The sequence below is a fragment of the Caretta caretta genome, chromosome 3 (genome assembly GCF_965140235.1).
Source record: "Caretta caretta isolate rCarCar2 chromosome 3, rCarCar1.hap1, whole genome shotgun sequence".
NCBI classification, from domain to species: Eukaryota; Metazoa; Chordata; order Testudines; family Cheloniidae; genus Caretta; species Caretta caretta.
The window spans coordinates 87,089,639-87,107,584 of NC_134208.1; the positions used below are offsets into that span (position 1 = coordinate 87,089,639).

Genomic DNA, 17,946 nt, shown 5'->3' on the forward strand with positions numbered 1-17,946 from the left:
TACAGGGACAGCTACATTTGAGCCCAAGGATAAATAGAGACTGATTTGAACTAAGGTTTATAGTGGAAAAAATCCCTTTATCTGAAAATATGATTGAGAGTGAGATATGATATCTGTGTTCATAAGCTAAAGGCATTTTGCTCAAAGAAGAATGCTTGTTGAAAAGAAGGGGGATTAGCTTTTCCTATGTACATATATGTATATATATTTGTTTTCATACACTCTTTAAACATTTATTTTTGTCTCAGCTGTACTGCAGTTTCTGTTATCCTCTGTGGAGACTCTTCTAGATCACATGACTAATTTCAGCCAGCAGCAGAGCTACAGCCATCTTGGATCAATGTACAGATGCCAAGTTCTTTACACATGGAGCTCTGAGCAAAATTAAAATGGAATCTTAGAAGCTGTTTTTCCTGAAGGAGCAAAGGTGGTAAAACACACCTTCTTGCAAACCATTGTGCGACAATCAGATAAGTACTGATGGAACCTGGACTGTCAACAAACCTGGACTTCAAGATCTCGGAAGGAGCACCTCCTATGTAGATATCAGTGAATGGCATTGCTTTCTTTTCATTTTCCACACTTTTTATATGTCGTCTGTCCACCACCAAGATCATCTTCTTAGAATTGTGATATATAACAGAAATCTGAAAGGAGAAATGAACAGTTCAACTCCAAATGTCCAAAAATATTGTCTTTTAGAAGTTATCATGCTGGGTTTGCCAAATTGGCATTTTTAATAAAAGGGAGTCTATAATTATTGTCTATTTTAAAATTAACAATTATTCTAATTAGTCAAAAAGAGGCTTGTGAATCAGTGGGGAGCTGACAAGAATGACTAGTAGTGAGTTCATTTCAATATAATGATTTCTCTAATGGCCAAAAACAAACAGAAGCCTTCTTTCATTTGCTTGTAAAAAATAATCACAGGCCAAATTCTATACTGGTGTAAATGGAGCACTTCCATTGACTTCAGTAGAGAATTTGGATATGTCTTTAAATCTGATTTTATTGTTGAAACTTAGGGCTTAGTTCTGCTGACACTTACACAAGTTAAATACCACTGTAACTCCACTGATATCAATAAACAGACTCCTAATTTGCACCATGTAAGTGAGAGAAGAATCATGCCCTTATGGTTCAGATTTATTACTGTCATTGTCACAGCTATGATGGCTTGAAGCAAATTCTCTGGTACCCCTAATGCAGGTTACTGAATGCCTAAATAAGTGTCTATAGTTCCAACACCAATACTGAATTTCATTTTGAGTAATTTCTTTTGTACTGAAATGGGAGTTCAACACTTTGTAATACAGTAGCTGCTAAAACTGACTGAGTTAAAATAGTGATTTGTGGTTGTAGAGAACCATATTTATGAAGTGCTTTCCTCTGGATATATAGTGTAACAAAGTTCCTCCTCTACGTTGGTGGGTCTTACGCTTATTGGTGGATTTACTCACCTTGGAGCTTCACGGCAGCCCTCCGCTTGGCCGTTTTTCTGAACCCACAGTTCAGGTCGACTCCTCCTGTGTCTGACCAGGAGTTGGGAGGTTTGGGGGGAACCTGGGCCCGCCCTCTACTCCGGGTTCCAGCCCAGGGCCCTGTGGAATGCAGCTGTCTGGAGTGCCTCCTGGAACAGCTACAACTCCCTGGGCTACTTCCCCATGGCCTCCTCCCAACACCTTCTTTATTCTCACCATAGGATCTTCCTCCTGGAGTCTTTGTCCGAGAGGTTTTCCGCGAGACCTCTCCGGACTGCCGGTCTTCTACCAGGACCTCCTCCGGACCTGGAAACTGTTTTCAATGACCAGGTCCGTGGCGGCCACCGTGGGAGCAGATCTCCTCGCGGAGCCCTTGCTACACAACCCCCAGCTCCGTGTGCAGGCGGCGGAGTCCTGCTCGGTGCGCCAGAGTTTGGTCCTGGCGGAAGTCACGAGAGTCGCAGACCTCCTGGACTACGACCGGGGAGACTGGCTGGATCCCCTGACACTCGCTCGGCGCATGGGGCTCTCCAGACCTCATACCCCCCGGCGCATACTTCAGGAGGTGAAGGCCGCCTTGACGCCCGCTGCTCAGGCTTATCTCAACCGAGCCCTGTGCGAGGGCGCACCCCGCCCACCCTCTACCCCAGGCCCGCCGGACCTTTCAATTGGGCCCCTACCCCGTAGATCCCAACAAACCCCTCACCCTTTCACTGTGAGCCGGCTGCATGAACTGCAGCCAGTCAGCTTCCAAATCGCGCCTCGGAAATATCTATACACACTCACGCTTCACACCCTTCACGCCCACACCCTGGTGTTCCGCCCCGATACAAAGTGGTGGGACCTCCTGCCACCTTTGGAGGGTGAGCAGTCCCAGTGGGCCAGCCTGTATTCCACCTTGGTCCCAAGGCCCGTCGGGGACATTAGTTGGCGGCTCCTTCACGGAGCTGTGAGCACGGGCGTGTTTTTGACGCGGTTCACCCCCATCCCGAATATTTGCCCTTTTTGCAACGTGAGGGAAACCCTGGCACAAGTATATTTAGAGTGTGCCAGGCTGCAGCCCCTTTTCCGGCTCCTCACGAACATTTTATTAAGCTTTTGGCTACACTTTTCCCCTCACCTTTTTATCTACACACTCCCCATCCGTGGCCCCACAAAATCGCGAGATCTCCTGGTTAACCTCCTCCTAGCCCTAGCTAAAACAGCCATTTATAAAACCAGAGAGGGGAAGTTGGCTAATGAAGCGTCCTGTGATTGTAGGACCATTTTCCAATCCTCAGTACATTTACGTATCCGGGCGGAGTTCCTCTGGGCGGCGTCCACCGACTCCCTTGATGCCTTCAAGGAGCGGTGGGCACTGTCCGAGGTTCTCTGCTCGGTGACCCCATCCAGTTCCCTCCGTCTGACCCTTTGATTGAGGGGAAGGGCGAGAGACCCCAGCCCCAGCCGTTGCCGCTGTGGATACCATCATCACTGTCACCTAGGAGGGGTCTTATCACACGTGGTGTACGTCTCCCCCACCCCCAAACCACCCACGCCGCAGCCGTGCCCATCTTGTCGGGCACTCTCAGGAGAGGAATAATCTGTGACACTGGGCGTGGCACTAGGTAACTCGAGGGGGTGGAAGACCATGAGTGTCGAGGAAGCCCCCCCGCTCTAGGCCACCAGGTAACTCAGGAGGGTGGAAGACCACGAGTGTCAAGGAAGCCCCCCTGCTCTGGGCCCAGGCTAGCCTGAACACTTCTCCCTCCTGAAGGATGCTGTGTTATACCTTGTGTTTGCTTTTGTTTTGTTGCATAGTTTTGCTTTATCCTTTTTGGTGATTCTTTGTAAGTGTTACACAAATAAAATTCTTTTCTGCTTTAAAAAAAAAAATTACTCTCCTGTAGCCATCTGGCCCAACCCTGTCACAATAGTTTTATTCTGACTTTTAATACTTTTTAGTATTAGTATATTTTTTTCTGCCCGGTGTTCCTTGCCACTTCATAGCAAAACTGACACATTTGGTATTATATAAAATCTGACCCATCATCTTTTGGTTCTTTAATTATAAGAGAAGCAACCTAGCATTATGCTTTATTATTCTTGGTGTGGCTAGCTAAATAAAAATACTTTCACATCAGTATTACCTCATGGAATTTTGCATCATTTATTTGAGCCTTCTTCATCGAATCTTCAAGAAGCATGGGGGTGGTGCTGAAGCCAAAGTCATAGCGCAGATACAGGAATCCATTCTGCATCACTAGACTGAAGAACATACTCTGTACAAAACAAACAGCATTAAAGGAAAGTATATAGACATCATTCTTATGCAAGCAATATAGAGATGGATATATTATATGATTCAAGATGGTTGAACTATTAATTATGAAAAATTTATTCACTGAAAATGGTGTTTTACCTATTTGCAAAATTATCATAATTTTCCTGGATTTTTTTATTCATAAATTGTTTGATAAACAGTATTGATTTGGAATTTTGGTGAACTACTGTTTGAAACATATACTTATTCAGTATTCTGAATTAGGTTTTCAGGCTGTGCCATTGGTCACCTATGCCACATGCTATGGACTCTATTCTATGGTTGGATAACCAAAACTTTATAGTGACAAGGTGGGTGAGGTAATATCTTTTACTGGACGAACTTCTGTTGGTGAGAGAGACAAGCTTTTGAGCTTACACAGAGTAAACTTGAAAGCTTGTTTCTCTCCCCAACAGAAGTTGATCCAGTAAAAGATATTACTTCACCCACCTTGCCTCTCTAATGTCCTGGGATCAACACAGCAACACCAACACTGCATACAAAACTTCATAAGCAGAGCAGCACTCAGCTAAATCATTAAGGTAGTGAATTTTTCAGGGGAACAAATGGGGAGCACTTAAAGGAGAGAGAAATACCACGGCACAGGAGGACCAAGAAATCAAGTTGAATTCAAGTTCTGTGGCATAGAATTAGTTTGGTAAACCATCTAAACATGTAAGGGAGTAAAATGGATCAATTTACAGCTGCTGGGGATCTGGCCAGATGTTTGTTTTTATATTTTTCTAACATTAATATGACAGTCTCTAATGGAGACAAAAGAGCGTTAAACCTCAGAAAACACTACAAAAGGAACAGGCCAAACTTGTAAATAAAGTAAAAAGAATCTTATTTTTGCATATTTATGAGCTGTCCACATAGAACATAACAGTGGTAGCTGGTTTTGTACAACCCAACCAAAAATGTCCATCAACAGAACTGGTCTTCAACAGCTTATGTCCAATATGACTGTAGTTTCCATCACAGAGTACAAAATTACAAAGTACAATTGAGACAATTTTTGGAATTTCTGCTCAGAAGAAACCAATTATTGATCCACTACAGAAGAGTTTTTGGGTAGCAACTGCTGCTTAAAGCAGAGCTGAGGTTACTGGTGGTTTTCAGATGCTGTAGAGCAATCTGCACTACAGAAATCTCTTCTATAAGTATCCCTGGCGGAAAACATTGCCAAGTAAGTGTTTTCATTAAAATGGAATTAATTCATTGCAGTGAAGTCTGTGCACATACTGTATCAACATACATTTTTACATCCTTATGAGCCAATATTGGCATACGGGGTGGAATCTTCCATTTCCTTCTGTCATTTGCTGCTGCTTGCAACTGTTCTATGGTATTGAGATAACCTGTTCTACCCTGCCGGTGAAGGGTTCTTGTTAGGGTTTCTCTTGGGTGCCCTTGTTTCCTGATACTGTCTGGTTTCCACTTGACAGCTTCATGGGTGTCTGTGTGTTGGAATCCGGAGTACATGTTCCAGATATGTCCAGCACTTCCTTCTGATTCTAGTGGAAACGAGCTGCTGGTTGGTGATTTCTCAGACCTCTTCGTTGTGACGAAGTCTTTCCAACCAATACCCAGTATCTTTTGTAGGCACTTATTTTGTAAAGCATCTACTTTTCTAACTAACATTTTGGTAGATCTCCAGCTTTCACAGCCATCTATTAGCACTGAAATGTTGTTTGAATTAAAATGCATCTGTTTTGTTCTGGTGCTGTGTTTCTTTGATTTCCATACGATGTTGCATTTAGTAAATGTTGTGGATGCCTTTCTATCCTTGATGTCACTTCTTTCTTGAGGTCTCTATTAGCCGATATGGTTCTGTTCAGGCACGTGAACTGTTCTACTTTCTTGATATTTTTGCCATATCTACACAATAAATTATTTTCTTTTGCTTCATTAAAATTATTTTAACCCAGACTGGGCTTGCAAGTTTGAGGAAGAGATGCCTCAAGACACAAGTCTGAGTTTATAGTCAAAATTTTGTAAAGCCTAAAGATGTTTGGATGTGGGTTTTTTGTTCAGACCATTCTAGAGGTAGGGGACAATCTTAAACTTCTGAAAATTTGGGGGTGCTTGGATTCACCATTTTGGTTTAGGATAGTCTCTAATTCCAAGTTACAACAATAACTAACTATATTGGTTCAATGAAAACTATTATCTCATCCACCTTGTCTAGTGGTTTGAGCATTGGCCTGCTAAAGCCAGGGTTGTGAGTTCAATCCTTGAGGAGGCCATTTAGGGATCTGGGGCAAAAATTGGGGATTGGTCCTGCTTTGAGTAGGGCGTTAGACTAGATAACCTCCTGAGGTTCCTCCCAACCCTGATATTCTATTGCACTGTATTAACAGAGTTCAGCCATCTATCTACCAGGGGACAAATGTATAGAACTTCATGTCAACTACTATATAGTAACATCTGATAGCACGGACAGTGCATTCATGTTTAAATAAAAGTAAAAATACTGGGTGTGATTATCTTCTCACTTTAAGTGGTTTCATGCTACCCTAACTCCACTGAAGTGCTCATTATGCCACTGTGGGAGCAGAATTAGGGCCAATGAGAGTAAATCAGAGAATACTAGGAGCTTTGTACCCAGTACTTCAGGTTCCTCATGATATGTGAGCAGAAGGGAATTTTCTCTTCCAAAATGAAATATAAATCATCCACGTTGGGGGTATTGCATAGTAACTGTGCAGAATAGGCACAAGAGAAACAGGGGACAGTGTGAGAACAGAATTTTATACTCACTCCATTAATCATCAGGAAAATAAGCCCGTTGTCTATTGGTGTTCGAACTTCTATGTCAAAACGAGTCACCTGGCTGAATCTTCCTCTTCTCTCAATGTTCCTCACCAAACCATAGCCAGAGCCATCAAAGAAATAGCTCACAGCTCTGCTCTGAGTGAAGGCCAGCTTATTCCTAGCATGGAAAAAAAACACAGAAACAAGCAAGAATTAGAACCCATCTTAGAGCATTCTTAGCATTATGACCCTGCATTAAAGATCCAGGGAGTTGTTAACATTTGGGTGTCAGAGTTTATAACACTTTCTTGGAATAGTCATCCTGAACTTTTATTTGTCCCTGGGACGGACGGAGACTTTAGGTATCTGATTTTTTTTTATTTTTACACTGGTGTCTGAGAATTTTCCCTGAAAAATTATTTAGGGCTGTGATAGTATATCAGTCTCCCTTATCATAAGGTCATGTGTTGGTTTTGTGGTACAGAGTCATAGATATGTATGTGTGGAAGGGATGCTGAGAAGTCATCTTACCCAGCCCCTGCACTGATACAGGACCAAATAAACCTTGACTATCCCTGAAAAATGTTTGTGTAACCTCTTCTTAAAAATTTCCAGTGATGGGGATTCCACAACCTCCCTTGGAAACCTATTCCAGAGTTTAACTATCTTTATAGTTAGGAAGTTTTTCCTAATATCAAACCTAAAACTTCCTTGCTGCTGATTAAGCCAATTACTACTTGTCCTGCCTTCAGTGGACCTGGAGAATAATTGAGCACTGTCCTCTTTATAACAGCCCTTATCATATTTGAAGGTGTTCTGGGGTCCCACTCCTCAGTTTTCTTTTCTCAAGACTAAACATGCCCAGTTTTTTATAGTTATATGTTGGAAACTGGAAAGTTTTGAGGCTCATTCTTGGACAGGTGTTAGGGCCACAAGCCTTCCTGATTATAGGCAGAGGTATTCTTTTTAAGGGTTATCCAACTCCCATAGAAGTCAATGGGAATCCAACATGTACTTTAACTGAAGATGGATTGGATCCTCAATTATGCAAGGAATGTACCCTTCACACACTGTTACAGAGATGTGGCAAATAGGGCTTTTTCACTCAAAGTATCTGCTCTCTGTAAGAGAGATTTGGAAAGAAAATCCTATACTTTTGTTGCTCTCTTCAGATTTATTAAAATCTACATTTATTTCCAACAATACTAGAGTTTCTTCCTCTCTGATCATACAGATATACATCAAAATGCAACACAAAACTAGAGTTCCTGACTACCAAATGAAGAAACCTCCCATAAATATTTACAGTAAATGAATTTTACAGTTTCCCTTTAAGTGGAACATTTCTCATTCTTTCTGCAAAGGGCTTAAAAAGAAGAAAAATCTTTACTGAATAGTTCAGGAGCATATGACTAATGGCTCTGTGTCAGAGGAGCTAATATCCATTTGTGACAATTTGTGCAGATGGAAAATAACAAAGAAAATGTACAATTGTAGAACAGATCAAGCCAGTTGGTATATTCAGGAAAGGTCAAGTTAATATTATCCTGATATTCTTCTCTAAAACGAAACAAATGAAGTAGCCATTCGGTTCTGCAAACATTGCAGGCTATCAAATAACTTCATTGTAACAACTGAATTTTTCTCTACCTGGCACAAGGTGGCGATACAGTGGTGTTCATATTGTAGATGTGCTTGAAATTGTATAAACTGATTATATCATCATTCAGGGTGGCCAGTTCCAGGCAGCCAATGAAGCCAGGCAGGTTCAAACTGGGAGGGAGCTGTGCAGAGAAGGAAACAAAGGCAAAAGGGTAAAGTCAACATATGTATTTCATTCAGAGATGCCAAATTCATTTGTTCATGAGATCAATTTTGTTTTGAAGCTCTTAGTATTAGGCTATGTCTACACTACGGACCTTACAGCAGCACAGCTGCACTGCTGTAAGGTCTCCTGTGTAGTTACTCTATGCCGGCATAATTAAACCACCTACAACAAACAGCGGTAGCTATTGGCCACACCGTCCACACCGGCACTGTCCACACCGGTGCTTTTGACAGTGAAACTTCTGTTGGGGTGTGTTTTTTCACAACCCTGACCTACAAAAGTTTTGCCAGCAAAAGTGCTAGTGTAGACAAAGCTTTAGAGACAAGATGGCTGAGGTACAATCTTATATTGGACCAACTTCTGTTTATGAGAGAGACAAGCTTTTGATCATACACAGAGTTTTTCTTCAGGTCTGGGAAACCTACTCAGAGTGTCACAGCTAAATACAAGGTGGACAGATTGTTTAGCATAAGCAGTTAACACATATTTCAAGGGACCATTCCAGGTAAAGTGGCCTATTAACACCCCTCTTAAAGTTAGTGAGCCAGATATGGGAAGTGGTGTGTCCAAGCATGGGGATAGGCAGTTATGCTGTGGTCTACAAAGGAGTAATGAATAACTGCTGAAGAGAACAAATGCTTAGATAGGACTACTACAAATGAGAACTTCCACCATAGTTTTTAAAGACAAGGGGCAAAAGAAGAAGGAGTTAGATTTTAGGGTATGGTGCTATGTGATGCTATAATGATTTTATGACTAATCCCAGATCTATTTTAGTCGAATTACACAATTTATTATCCAAAGACCTGAAGAAGAGCTCTGTGTAACTCGAAAGCTTGTCTCTTTCACCAACAGAAGTTGGTCCAATAAAAGATATTATCTCACCCACCTTGTCTCTATGATATTCAAAGAACAACATTTCATAACAATCTAAATGAAATATCCCCCAGTATTTTGTGTTCATTTCATTTACATCTCTTTGTGGTTTAAAGGCCATTTCATACCACAAGAAAGGAAAAAAAAAAGCATGTGAACTCTGAGAGATTCTCGCATATTCATGGAACTTATCTTTGCCAGTAGCTAAAGTTCAGCAGAGATTATTTTAAATAACTCAACAATGATCACTGCAAATTGAATTTAAATTGCCTTGTTAGTGAAAGGGAAAAAATTAAGTGATGTAAAAACAAAATGAAAGTAAAGCTGGCAGAATTAATGCAGCAGTCTTCCAATGTTAAAAAATGCTGCACTGTAGAATAGACATAGCAGCAGCAAACGTTTCGTCAGCACATTATCTGCCTGTTACAACCAGCATTAATTGGCATATCAGTTGGCTTTTTCCACAGTCATATCAGGTCCTCATTGGGATTTAGTAATTCTGCTGAACCATCTCTGGTGTGCAGATTTACATCCCTGAATAGATATTTACTGATTAAAATCTTTAAGAGTCTTTGATGTTTAGAAAATGGGTTTTCCAACTAATTTTCACAGAAGTAGCAAACAATTTATGGCTAATATTAGGAACATATGGATGTCTGCACCATGAATTCTATAGGGTGTCTACCTTGAGGCCACTATCACATTTCAAATTGGCCATCCAACAGCCCTCACATGGGAAAGTCTCTCTGCCAAACTTGGTACCCAGCGTTGACAGAGTATAGCAGAAAGCACGCATTGTTCAGTTGGGCTACTAGGTGTCCATCTAGAACAATAACTCCGTATTTTTTCTCTAATTACATGTCAGAAACATTTTACTGTAGCCAAGATGAATCTGATCAGCTTCTCATTGGAGGACATTCTATGTAGATGGTAGCATTAGCCTTGGTCAGTGCTGCAGATTCCAGGGAACTTGTTGAAGAATCGTAATGTGGTATGTGACTTAATAAGGATGTTTCCAGTAACCAAACCTTTCCATTAATGACAAGTTTGTAAAGGAAGTCCCAGCAGCCTGGGTTTGATTTATTTAAATTTCAATATATACAGAAGAGTTATTTGATCTACCTTAAAATTTGAAGGCACTCCACCAACATAGAAGATGGTATTTTTGGGCTCCAAATCCAAAAGGGAGTCAGCACCAGGGACCTCTCCTTTTTTGATGAATTTTTCTTCAGCTGTGCTGCTAGGGCTCGGCACAGTTAGAAATATTTTGCCATGCTTTCCCACCCTGTTGAAGGAATTTGGAGAAAAAGAGGGCTGCATAGTCATATCTTTAGCTTGATGGTTAGATATAAGAAACAGGAAAAGATCATTTTAAAAAAAGTTTTTTTGGTTGTTTAGTGTAAATATTTTCCCCACCAGAAAAGCATCACCCATCTGGTGTTCTGGCTGGGATCAAAGCAAGAAATTACAGAGATTGCAGTGGATTCTCCTTCCATTTATGACTTGAGCCTGCCCTCTTGGAGTCAATGGGAATTTCTACTGACTCCAATGGAAACAAGATTAGACTCTTAGGCTTGTGCCAATGAATAGCTCCATTGAAGTTGCACTGGTGGAAAAATGGTGGAGAAGAGATACAGGCCCAATTGTTTTTTCTGGAGCTCTTGGGGCAAATATTTGGGTCAGGGAGAAATGGAAAAAATACGTTGTTAACTATGGAGGAGACATTTCTGTTTTCTAGCTTGTTTTCACCTTTCCTAAAAAAAAAAAAAAAGTGTGAGTGTGTATATATATAATAGTGTGAGTTAACTGCAATTAAAAATATATATATATATTAGGGCTGTTGATTAATCGCAGTTAACTCATGCAATTAACTCAAAAAATTAATCGTGATTAAAAAAATCACGATTAATCGCACTGTTAAACAATAGAATACAAATTGAAATTTATTGAATATTTTTGAGGTTTTTCTACATTTTCAAATAAATCTATTTAAATTACAACACAGAATACAAAGTGTACAGTGCTCACTTTATATTATTTTTTATTAGAAATATTTGTATTGTAAAATGATAAACAAAAGAAATAGTATTTTTCAATTCACCTCATACAAGTACTGTAGTGCAATCTCTTTATCATGAAAGTGCAACTTACAAATGTATTTTTTTTGTTACATAACTGCACTCAAAAGCAAAGCAATGTAAAACTTTAGCGCCTACAAGTCTACTCAGTCCTACTTCTTGTTCAGCCAATTGCTAAGACAAACAAGTTTGTTTACGTTTTTGGGAGATAATGCTGCCTGCTTCTTATTTACAATGTCCCCTGAAAGTGAGAACAGGCATTTGCATGGCACTGTTGTAGCTGATATCGCAAGATATTTATGTGCCAGATGCACGAAAGATTCATATGCTGCTTCATGCTTTGGCCATCGTTCCAGAGGACATGCTTCCATGCTGATGATGTTCATTAAAAAAATAATGCGTTAATTAAATTTGTGACTGAACTACTTGGGGGAAAATTGTAAGTCTCCTGCTCTGTTTTACTGCATTCTGCCACATATTTCTGCGCTGGTGCACTGTCTACACTGCACTTTACAGCACTGAAACTTGCAGAGCTCAGGGGTGTGTTTTTTCACACCCCTGAGTGAGAAAGTTGCAGTGCTGTAAATGACAATGTAGACAAGGCCTTAGATAGTTAAAGTACCTTAGATAGGTACTGCTGAGTTTTACTTGTTCACTTGTGAAATTCTCAAACCAAACTGATCTCATAAGAAATAGAGCAGCTGCACATAAACACTTTACCTCTCAACTTTGATGATACTGAAGTAAGCAGGCCAAGAGCTGATTGGCTTGGAGTCCAGTGGTATCTCCACATCTCGACCTCCCAGATTATAAATATACACCAGGTTGTCATTCTTGATCGCAAGACCCATATAATCTTTTGCCTAAAACATCAATGAGTTGGGATGACAGGGCTACTTGATTCACTCATAATCCAAAAAAGCTAATAAATGTTAGACAGTTTTAGACAAAAGAGAATATTTATGTACAACTAATAAACTAAAGCACACCTTCCACTAATTATATTGTTTCAGTAGATGGCACTGTCCAAAAAGTATGGCTTCAAATCCATTTTGGATGAAGTAATTGCCAGGTTAAATATTTCTAAGACATTTTCTGACTGAAATCTATCACATGCTCTTGCATGTGCCTACTGTTTACTAGGCAGTATCAATATAGGAAGTGGCAACAAAGTCTTGTCCATATGCACCATAATCAGATCTGCTCTCAGCAGGGAATTTCTTAATTTACATGCACTGTACACAGACATTCCTTTTTTTAAAAAAAGATTAAAAAGAAAAGCCCTTGACTCCACCTTTCCAAACTACCAGTTGGCCCACATTGCACAGAGTTTGTGAGATGTGTCTTTTTTGTTTTCTTTTAACAGTAAAAATTTAACACAGTTGCTTCACAACCCTTTTTGATAAGGAGAGTGCAAGCCCTTTCTAAGTGTTTAAAAGTAGCTATGAGGAGGGTATTCAGTAGCAGTAGCACATGCCACAGGCAAAGAAACACTCTTATCTCTAAGACCTTTGAACTGCCAGACTTGAAATCTACATTGTCAGCAGTACAGTGTTGATTACATGTTACCCACGAAAGCCTGGCAGACAGAAGTAATTGCTTCAGAGCAGTTCAATACCAGTTGAGTGTGGATGGTAAGTGTAGTTTACAGAAGCTAGCCTCTGTATCTCAGTGCACCAGGCAATGCAATTTGCTACTTGGATAGAATATTTTATTGGAGAGAGGGAAAAATTGCAGGGATAGTTCACTGCATGTCACTAACCAATGACCAGCATCAGTAAAATATTATTGTGGAAATCCCTGATGGTAAGAAATAGAGAAATGTTGCTGAAAAATCCACATACTTATTTCCACTTCTGTCTTTTTTTTCCGAATAAAATTAATTAGATTATTCTCTTACATTTTTGTTTCCAAGGTACAGAACAAATCTATCTGGAGATGCTACCAGCTGTGGGTGGTCTTTCTGAAGTTTCATGTACAAGCTCATGGAGGTAAAAGCCTTTAAATCATCTAGGCTGGTCTTTGGATTAACTTCTACAGCTGATCGGCCTTCAAACTTCATAGAGACTTGGACCTGAAGTGGCAAACATATAAAGTTAGATACATTCTGTTCTGAGACTCTGCTATGGGGAAATTTGCAAACCTACTCCCTCAACAGCTTCCTTGACTAATGATGACAATGGCATTGATTGTATGTTCTTAACAACGCAAATCAATGAAACACACTGTAGAAAGATAAAGGGAAACATACTGATGAAATGGTGTCAGTTTTTTCTTTACTTTCATTGAAGCCCCTATTCAACAATACACATAATTAACTTTCACTGGGCTTCAATGGGACTTAAGCACATGATTCAGTGTCTTGTTGAATCAGGGCTATAATATTATTCTGTACACAACAAACTTCTTGCATATTTTAAAAAAATTATTTCCCAATCATTTATTTCTTTGCTTCAGAAATAGACCTAATTCTCCTCTCCCTTTCTCTGGTTTAAATCAGGAGTTACTCCACTGAAGTCAATGGAGTTATACTAGTGTAAAACTGGTATAAATGAGAGGTTAATCAGGCCAAGAGCATTCATTTTATGATACCTTTAAACATATTTAAAGCAATATTTTTACATTTTGAAGAACTGTATGTTTTAAAACTAAAACATATTTAAGGAATAGTCAAATATTGTAGTTCCTGACTGAGTTTTAGTTTTTCGGACCAAATGTAGACAATTCAATTTAGGTGGACAGTGTTAAAGGGTATACCAGGCCTCTGTGGTTCCCAGCTGGCGGCCCCGCTGATCCATCTGCAGATCCAGGATAACTAACATCACACACTTGAGATGGGTGCAGGTATCATTCCGTGTCATCATCTCTCCTTGCTGAGAGGGGGGTCTCGCATCCCACTTCTGTACCATGTTTATGGTAGGTTGCACTTCCTTCTTTGAGTGTCCGGGTACAGTACTGTCATTTTCTTCAGCTCCCTGCACCCCCTGCAGGCTATCAGTCAGACTCTGTGGCTTGGTCCTGTGGCCAGGTCACACAGTTCAAACCCCTTTTCGGGGTACAACAAACTCAAATAGAAGTTCCTTGCTATTCAGGGCCAATCATAAATCAAATGGTTTCTTATCCTTCTGAGGCTTAATTCCTTCTCCAGAATTAAACCAGCAGGGTTCCTCCTGCACACGTTCCCTTGATTGTGGCCAGAAATGAACCCTGGTCTGGCCTGGTTCCTTTGGCTGTGGCCTAGAGTGAGTCCCTCCTCACTCCACTGGCTCTGCCAGGAATTGCTTTGCTAGCAGGCAGCTCCTTTTATTTTAGCCTGCTGTGCCTTGATTGGCTGTTGCTGGTCCCCGCCCTTTTAGCTACTGGAGGACCAATGGTTAGATCTCAATGGTTCACCATATGGCTGGTCCTGGTCTAATGGCTGGTCTAATACTCGCTGCTCTTTTCTGCTCAGAGAAATGTTTCCTGGGGCAGGGTGAAGCAGAGCAGCGATGCTTCCGGGAAAGGGGGGCGGGAAGGGGGGGTTAAAGATCCTGTACACCATTACAGCCAGAATATTTCAACACTGTACAGATGTATTCATCTTCTGACTTCTCAGTATTCATCCAAATGCAATTGCATATATCATTTTCATTTTCAGCATCACTTGTTGTTATAAAGTGTTTGCCAGAAATATCTCTACGCTTTTGTTGTTGCAATTAATGTCACCATGGTATTAGTATAGTACAGATTTTCTTATGTGAAAAAGGCCTTTTTTAACAAAAAGAAATATTGTGAACTCACAATGGTTTTCATTGAAATGATCACAGTTGCTGCTGCTCGTAATTAATGTTGGCAATTGAATAATAAACTAATAGTAAATATCATTTTAGCTTTAAATGATTCTGCTGCAGTGACCACCATTATCATATTGGCTAATTAACATTACCATCATATTCTGCCATGAATACCATGTTAATTATTTGCACGTACCAACTCTAAAGATTTTAATTGCTACCACTGTACTGTGCTCATCCAGTTGTTAGGGAGAGATAACAAGATTTAGACCTGGAATCTAGCTCAGGGAAATGGAGTTGTTAATAAGATGCATTTGATCATTATCACTCATAATCGAATGTCTGATCCAAGTGTTTTACCTTGCTTGCTACACTCCTAGTCTGAGCAATTAGCTCCCTGATCCGTTGAATGCTGGCAGAAATGTTGTTTGCTGGCAACTTTTGGTCTACTGTACGCAGTTTATCCAGGAGCTGAGGGATGACCTCTGTCAGATTCTTCACTGCAATTAGAAAGGAAACTAAAAGCCCAATTCCCCACTGCATAACACTGTTTTTGTACGAGTGGAATTCAATTTGCATTCCTTCCCTCTCACTAGTATTTGTTTGCATCACCCATGTTGCTTCTACTCTTAAGCAAAGGTCCTGATATTGCAAGCTGCTCCATGTGGGTGGACCTCTGCACCTGTATAGAGCCCCATTCGCTTCACCAGGGCTCTGTGTAGGTGCAGGTATCTGCCTGTATGCAACAGCATGCAGAATCAGTGCTGAGTACTATAAGATTTTTTGGTGCCTCTAGGTGCTACTCCAATATGAATAACAACAGCAGCTTTGCTCTCATGTAACACCTTCTTTTGGAACATGTCAAAGTGCTCTACAAACATCAATGGGTTTAACCTCACAACACACCTGTGAGTTAGATGAGTACTATGTTCATTTCCCAGACAGGGAAACTGAAACATAGAGCCAGTAAGGCCCAGATCCTCAAAGGTATTGAGGCACCTAGCTTCCATTGATTTCAATAGAAGTTAAGCACCTAAATACCTTTGAGGATCTGGGCCTAAGTGATTTGCCCAGAATCCCACATGAAGTCTGTGAAGAAACTCCTGGGCAGAGCCAGTAAAAATCTCTGCTGGCAACCAACACAGAAGCAACTGCAGTAGACACAGTTGGACACCAATGACATCACGAGACTGCTCTCTGCAGTTTTACTCTGGAAATTCTCTGTGCTAATTGGCTGTGTCTTCTATCTCCCTTCCCTCCCTCCCCCACAGTCTCTTGACCTCAGCCTCACTCCATCTGCCCTCCCTCTTCCCCTTTCCTTGTCCCTTTTACCTCCCTCCCTTCTATGGTCCCTCTTTATTTCTTCTTTTGTCTTTCTGTTCAGTTGATCCCTTCACTTCCTAACAGCCCACTTCCCCCCCCCAAAACCCCCCCCAAACAAACTAGGGAACTAACATGATGCTTACAATCCATCCCATTGATCACTCTGCATGTATGTTATATCCCTTTCCCCTGTCCTTTGTCTTGCTTGTTTATTTAGACTGTAATCTCTTCAGGACAGGGACTTTTCTTCTCTATGGCTGTAGTGCCTAGCACAATGGGGCCCTGTTTGTGGTTGACCTATAGGTGCTACAATAACAATAAACCACCAACACTATTGTCACCACCACCATCACTACCATAATAGTAATTGGTAACATGTATTTAACAAGCAGTAAAATTTTCAAAAGGGCCTAAGTTCCATTTTCAAAAGTCTAAGACACCGTTGACTTTCAATGAGTCTCAAAAAATGTTGAGTCATTTTTCAAGCACATGTTATCCAGTAGTTAGAGCAGATAGTAATATAATATGCTGTGAGGTGACAGGGAAAGCAACTCATACCATATTCAATGGTGACACTTGTCAATCTACATTTACACTATAGTGCTTGCAATGAATACCTGCTACAGTAACACCAAGTAACATTGGGTCTCAGTGCCATGTTACAGTTAGTATACCTGCATCCCCAGCTGAGTCCACAGCACTGTCATAAGCAACAGCATCATGTTCAAAGTTCTGAAGGTTCTCGGACCAGTTCTTCAGATTTTTAGCCATTGGGGTAGTAGTCTGGGTTACTGCCACGGTAGCATTGACAGCCTCTTGAGTAATGAGTTTAAATTGGTCCAAATGCTGTCTATTATCACCTGTAATATGAATAGAGAATGAGCAGTAATAAATACTATTAAAGTACACTACTTCTGACTAATGCTTCAGAAAATGAAAATAAGATTAATGAGCGTTTTGCCTCAACAGTGCTGGAGCTTTCCTCACACAGAGGTAAAAAACAAACCTTAGTTTTATTATTTTTTCAAATTACACAAAGAATTTGAAAACCCTCCCTTGTTTGCTGTTATATTAATGATTAAGATGTACCAACTGCATTTGGCTGATCGTTTTGACTGTTACATTTTAAGCTTTTCAGTGAGCTTGATTTGTAATGGCTAGTATATCCCAGGCTCTGGGACTCGAATGGATTAAAAACATATTTTATTTTTGGTGACATTGTCAAAGAATATGAATTTTTTTTGTTGAATTTTTTTGGTGAACATTTTCAGGTTATTGTAGAAAAACAAATACTGAAAAGTTTTTGATGACTGACATTCTCTTCCAGTTTTTTAAAACAAGAACCCTGAAAATATCAACTAAATCAGAAATTTTCACATCACAACATACTTTTAGTGAAAAAGCCATTTTCAATGAAAAACGTTTTGATGAAAAATTATTGCCCAGCTCCTTTTGGGACATGTATGGCCCTCAGGACATGGTAAAGTACAGCTGGAAATGCTAATGAATGCTCATGACCTCTATTTAT

At 40.3% G+C, this 17,946-nt stretch overlaps 1 protein-coding gene across 1 annotated transcript in view; it reads right to left on the bottom strand.

Annotated features, from left to right (window-relative positions):
• Positions 1-17,946, bottom strand: part of LAMA4 (laminin subunit alpha 4) — a 145,870-nt gene that overhangs the window by 26,173 nt on the left and 101,751 nt on the right. The window contains exons 17-25 of the mRNA XM_048844760.2: positions 17,093-17,278; positions 15,456-15,595; positions 13,223-13,396; positions 12,043-12,185; positions 10,367-10,529; positions 8,191-8,324; positions 6,547-6,718; positions 3,611-3,742; positions 505-647 (exon numbers count right to left, since the gene is read on the bottom strand). Of these exons, the coding sequence (XP_048700717.2) occupies positions 505-647; positions 3,611-3,742; positions 6,547-6,718; positions 8,191-8,324; positions 10,367-10,529; positions 12,043-12,185; positions 13,223-13,396; positions 15,456-15,595; positions 17,093-17,278 (1,387 nt within the window). The remainder of the gene's footprint in view (positions 1-504; positions 648-3,610; positions 3,743-6,546; positions 6,719-8,190; positions 8,325-10,366; positions 10,530-12,042; positions 12,186-13,222; positions 13,397-15,455; positions 15,596-17,092; positions 17,279-17,946) is intronic.